Genomic DNA, 6,282 nt, shown 5'->3' on the forward strand with positions numbered 1-6,282 from the left:
GTTCCTTTCCACATTCCCATGCACTCTAGAAAGAAAAGTAGCTGGTAAAAAATGGCCTCACTGATTATTACCTGCTTCCAATGTATGCCTATGTTACACGCGCAGCATTTACAGTATTTGTGTTATTGTTGTGTTTTCCTTCAGACAACGGCACATGGACACAGCTGTGGCTGGTGTCGGACTACCACGAGCACGGCTCGCTTTTTGACTACCTGAACCGCTACTCGGTCACCATCGAGGGCATGATCAAGCTGGCACTGTCGGCTGCCAGTGGACTGGCACATCTGCACATGGAGATCCTCGGCACTCAGGGTGAGACAAACTCTTATCGGCGTGTGAACGTTATCTAAGATGCTGAGCTCCAGGCACAGACTTTAAAGGTGTGCTGTGTGTTTGCCCGCAGGTAAGCCTGGCATCGCTCACCGTGACCTCAAGTCTAAAAATATCCTGGTCAAGAAAAACGGCATGTGCGCCATCGCGGACCTTGGTCTGGCTGTACGGCATGAGTCTATCACAGACACGATCGATATTGCTCCTAACCAACGTGTGGGCACCAAGAGGTAAAAATGTCCACACTCTAATGCTCGCAGTCAAGTAGGTATGGGTGATATGGCCTAAAACCTATGTCCGAATATATATTGCAGTCTCCTGTGATAACAATGTATATCACAGTATATTATTTGGTGTATAAATGATAATTTAATTATTTTAAAATTGGTTGAAATTTAGCTGCTGACGTATGCAGTAACCTATTATGTCATTTCCGGTTGTATTATTTTCTTAAAACTATTATTAATCTACTTGCTAATTTACTGTTAATATCTGGTTACTTTCTGATGTAACATGGTCTTACCTACACTTATGTTAAAATGTAATAAGCACTTATTCATCTGTTGTTTGGATGCTTTACATTAGTTTTGGGCGATACTACAAATGTGGGTATCGATGAAATACCAAATAGTTACAGGGGCAGTATTGGTCATATCAATGCTGATACGGATACTTTGAATTTTTAAGATCCATTAAATATTGAATTTTTGATCACAATTATAATCAGACAAAAACACAGGATGGCGGTGTAACAATTACAATTGATAATTACAATTATTTCCTACTATTAGCTCTAATTTTAAATTCTTAAAACCCTCCTCTGTCCAGTAACTTATTTCCTCGTCCTCCAGTGATGGGACTAGTCAGAAACATAGTTTATTTTCCGCAATGGAGGCAAGGATTGCTGATCTAGAAGTGACTTTGCACTGTAGAGCGACGTTAGCCGATAGCTTGCTAGTGAGAATGCTACAATGCGTTGAGGGCGCATTCCTTCTCTTGTTGCTGTCAAATTCGCGGGACACAGCTGGAATGTGTCACCGGCATGCCTTATGTAGTGATAGTATTAAAAGCTCTATCGAAAGCTCTCCTACAAAATGTATATTGTATATTGTCTGTATCGTGCAACGCTCATGTCAAGTGTCTTTTTCTTTTTTTAGATTAATTTTCATTCAATAGGACCTGTCGTCCATATAAGTGGACATCCCATTTTTGGTTTAGTAGACCACAATACAACATTTTTCTCTACAGGACCTTGGTTTCCACTTATGAGGACATCATACTGCCAATTAGTGGGGGAGGAAGATTATACCACATCCCATCTTAGAGTCAAGATGGCTGAAAACACATCCAAAAGTTCAGGGCAACTTTGAACTCGTTTTTGTTTTTATACTCATTGTGTTCCAAAGAGCCAAGATAAATTAAAAATGCATGTGATACTGTACAGGGGTTCGGATCTTAGGAGGCTACAATCGCAAAATGTCATTGAAAATGTGGTGTGTCCTTACAGATACATGGCTCCTGAAGTGTTGGACGAAACCATCAACATGAAGCACTTTGACTCCTTCAAGTGCGCCGACATCTACGCACTGGGCCTGGTGTACTGGGAGATAGCACGTCGCTGCAATGCAGGAGGCAAGTACCTTTAAACAAGCTTCCAGAAATTTCTCACATCACAAGCTCCTAAGTCACCACTTTCCTGTTTGGCTGCAGGTATCCACGAGGAGTACCAACTGCCCTACTACGACCTGGTGCCCTCTGACCCCTCCATAGAGGAGATGAGGAAGGTGGTATGTGACCAGAAGCTGCGGCCCAATGTACCCAACTGGTGGCAGAGCTACGAGGTAAAGAAGTACAGCTCGTTCATTCCTCTATTTTTAGATTCATGTTGCACACTGCGTGTGATTTACTAAGGTTTACTAAAGTCCAAACACCACGCATTAACCAGGGTTTACTATTAGTGGGCGTGTTGCATTCGATTTACTTAGACTGCGTGTGCAATTGTAAAGTGGTGCAGATTACTTTATTTAAATGAGGAATTTGCGTGCATACGGGGTATCACCATGGAAACTCTCATTTACTACATGTTCATGTTATCATGCTTTTAACCTTTGCTATGTTTTCAAACATGCAGGAGACATATACCACTTTTTATGGGCATTTTAGAAGCAGTCATGCAGTGCATCTACATTGAAACTAGGGTTGGACGGTATACCGGTACTAATAAAGTACCGCAATACTAATTAATTGAAATCGGGACTATACTTACTACCTCTGAAAAATACTGGTACCGTTCTTTCATCCGAATGCCGCTGTGCGGCGGTGACCACAGAGCCGTGGCATATGATGTTGAGTGTGTCAAAACGCACACACAAAGCAATAAGATCTTGGAGTGGAACAATGGCAAAAATTGTCATTTATACTGGTTATTAAAGAGGGTGCGTGAAGCGCAATATGGAGGTATTTGGGCTTCAAAACTAACAATAAAGTTGACGCTTAAAACAAGGAGGCGCCGTGCTGCAAGCTCTGCTTTAAAACATGCCTTGCCAAACGTGGCGATTAGTATTACCACCTCGGCTTCAAACTTAGGAAAACATTTAAATAATAAGCATTCAGATATGCACAAGGAGTTATAAAGAGTGACAAGTAATAATGTTGTTGTTACACCTTTCCAGCTGTTCGGCTCCCATGCAGATTATAGTCGAGAAGCACAGGGCAGATGTTCCTTCTTGGGTAAATTTTTTTTGTTGGAGGTAACACCCTTCACTTTACCCTGCAATCGGTCTGTTAAAATCCGCTTTCAGGTCAGAATTACGAGGCCGCGATTCATGACAATCTGGTTGCTTTATTAATAGTTTTGCAGGATGTTTGTTTGTGTCTACTGCACAGTGCACAAGCTACCTCTTTCTCTCTTTACTCACTCACTGACGTCACTCAGCCAACACGTTGCCATTCTCGCAAACACATACTGCACGCCACTCTCATAAGTTAACTAACTCCTCTGTTGTGCACATGTAGATACATAACTTGTGGATACGTAGCAGTGGCGTGCGGTGAGGTTAATGTCTGGTGAGGCACGACTGCATCATCACAGTCAGATTTACAAACATATGAACCTGCAGTGCAGGTGTACCTAATGTTGTGTCCCTGCGGTCGTTCGCGGCTCCTGCAGCGCGAGCATTGTTGTTTTTGCACTTTTTGGCTTTTTGTTAAGTGACTTTTTTTGGGTGGATTCGGTCTTGCACGTGGAGGGTTTGGGTGTGGGCTTTGGTTGGTGTGGCCGCGGCGCTCCTGTCGGGCGGTGCATTCTGCGGCGGAGATGCATGGCACCAGGAGGAGGGGTTATGAGACGAGCCTCACACAGTGTGTCTTCGCAGCAGAGTTTTATGAATGCTCAGCACTAAAAATATGTTACACACATACAGTTGTTGACAAAATACACTGTACATTATATACCTCAGCTAACTAAACTATGGAAATGTATAATATAATTCATATAGCAATACGGTCTCACTGCACAGCAGGCCAGCAGTTAGCCGAGTCATTGCGCACAATCCGTGTTGAGGCGCAACGCAGTGACGTGCCGCACCGTCTCTTCTCAGTATTTGAACGGCAAATGTGAAAATAAAAATAAAAATAATCTAAAACTGGTGAAGTTAAATGGAAAATAACTTTAGTATAATCACTGGATACATATAACAATTGAATTAATTTTTTTTTCTTTTTCTTTTCTTTCCATGATGGCAGGTGAGGCCGTGCCTCCCCTGCCTCTAGTGACGGCACGCCACTGATACGTAGACGCGCACATACCTGCTTGGCTTGATGCCAAATATTAGCAGAGTTAAAACTAACAACTAATGCAAGTGACATTACTAAAATTTGTAACAAATTCCTACAATTTGTTTTTTATCTTTAACAATTAGTGTTTTACCTGTAAAATGGCTTCTCTGTGTACTTGTATCCATAGTTTTGCTTTTAGTACTTACTAATAATTGTATTTTTCTTTAAGCACAGACCAAGAGTGGCAACCATAAATCATGAAGCATTTAATATGATGTCAATAAAGCTTTTTATTCTATTCTAACCTAATCCTTGATTATGGCAGACTATATGTAATATGGAATATAGTAAATGGTTCTTTGAGTACAACAAGAAAATCCCAATGCCTGTTAATTTATATTTTAGCCTTCTAAAGTTGTTTTTTGAGTGCAATAGGAAACATATGTTTAATATATTGTAATATTTTCTGTTCAAATAAAGCCAATATTGACGTTTTTCGTAGTTCTCTTTATTTGGAAAAGTATCGATATACATTTTGGTACCGGGACCAAATTATTGGTATCGGGACAACCCTAATCGAAACCTACTTTTTTCCTCTTCTTTCTTTTTTTAACTGCTTAAGGTGCATGAAAGGGAAGCTGCACTTACTCCGCTCAGAACGCAAAAATGCACACTTAAAAAGGGAACTCTCCTTTTTTGAAATGTTGCCTATTCACAATCATCATGAGAGACAAGAACACATTTTTTTGTTTGTTTTTTAGGATTTTAAAGATGATAAAAACTATTTGGAAGATGCGGCTAAGTTGTAGCCTTCAAAGCCCTCTAAAACAACTACAAAACCCTCCAACAAAGTTGTATATACACACTGCAATTATATATATATAATGTATTAACAGACACATTCATAACAATATGTAATATCTACAATATTTACCGTAATTTGATCATTTTAATTAAGGCTGGGACTGATTTTTTCAGCGCATTGATTTGTGATATTTGTAATGGTGATGTTGATGCTTGTGATGTTGATGATGGTGATATTTGTAATAGTGATGTTGATGATGATTGTGATGTTGATGATGGTGATGATTGTGATGTTAATGATTGTGATGATGATGATTGTGATGATGGCGATGTTGATGATTGTGATGATGTTGATGATGGTGATGTTGATTGTGATGATGGTGATGTTGATGTTGATTGTGATTGTGGTGATGTTGATGAGTGTGATGATAGTGATGTTGGTGATGTTGATGATTGTGATGATGGTGATGATGATTTTGATGTTGATGGTGGTGATGGTGATGATGATAATGTTGATGATAATGTTGATGATTGTGATGGTGATGATGGTAATGTTTGTAATGGTGACGTTGATGATTATGATGTTTGTAATGGTGACGTTGATGATTGTGATGTGGATGATTGTGATGTTTGTAATGGTGACGTTGATGATTGTGATGTTGATGATTGTGATGTTTGTAATGGTGGCATTGATGATTGTGATGTTGATGATTGTGATGTTTGTAACGGTGATGTGGATGATTCTGATGTTTGTAATGGTGACGTTGATGATTGTGATGTGGATGATTGTGGTGTTTGTAATGGTGATGTGGATGATTGTGATGTTTGTAATGGTGATGTGGATGATTCTGATGTTTGTAATGGTGACGTTGATGATTGTGATGTTTGTAATGGTGATGTGGATGATTGTGATGTTTGTAATGGTGACATTGATTGTGATGTGGATGATTGTGATGTTTGTAGTGGTGACGTTGATGATTGTGATGTGGATGATTGTGATGTTTGTAATGGTGACGTTGATGATTGTGATGTTGATGATTGTGATGTTTGTAATGGTGATGATTGTGATGTTGATGATTGTGATGTTTGTAATGGTGATGTGGATGATTTTGATGTTTGTAATGGTGACGTTGATGATTGTGATGTGGATGATTGTGGTGTTTGTAATGGTGATGTGGATGATTGTGATGTTTGTAATGGTGATGTGGATGATTCTGATGTTTGTAATGGTGACGTTGATGATTGTGATGTTTGTAATGGTGATGTGGATGATTGTGATGTTTGTAATGGTGACGTTGATGATTGTGATGTTTGTAATGGTGATGTGGATGATTGTGATGTTTGTAATGGTGACGTTGATGATTGTGATGT

General features: G+C 39.6%; 1 protein-coding gene across 1 annotated transcript in view; it reads left to right on the forward strand.

Annotated features, from left to right (window-relative positions):
* LOC133653638 (activin receptor type-1B-like) overlaps positions 1-6,282 on the forward strand; it is a 31,103-nt gene that overhangs the window by 23,266 nt on the left and 1,555 nt on the right. The window contains exons 5-8 of the mRNA XM_062053146.1: positions 145-312; positions 404-560; positions 1,838-1,962; positions 2,041-2,171. Of these exons, the coding sequence (XP_061909130.1) occupies positions 145-312; positions 404-560; positions 1,838-1,962; positions 2,041-2,171 (581 nt within the window). The remainder of the gene's footprint in view (positions 1-144; positions 313-403; positions 561-1,837; positions 1,963-2,040; positions 2,172-6,282) is intronic.

This window comes from Entelurus aequoreus, linkage group LG07 (genome assembly GCF_033978785.1).
Source record: "Entelurus aequoreus isolate RoL-2023_Sb linkage group LG07, RoL_Eaeq_v1.1, whole genome shotgun sequence".
Lineage (NCBI taxonomy): Eukaryota > Metazoa > Chordata > Actinopteri > Syngnathiformes > Syngnathidae > Entelurus > Entelurus aequoreus.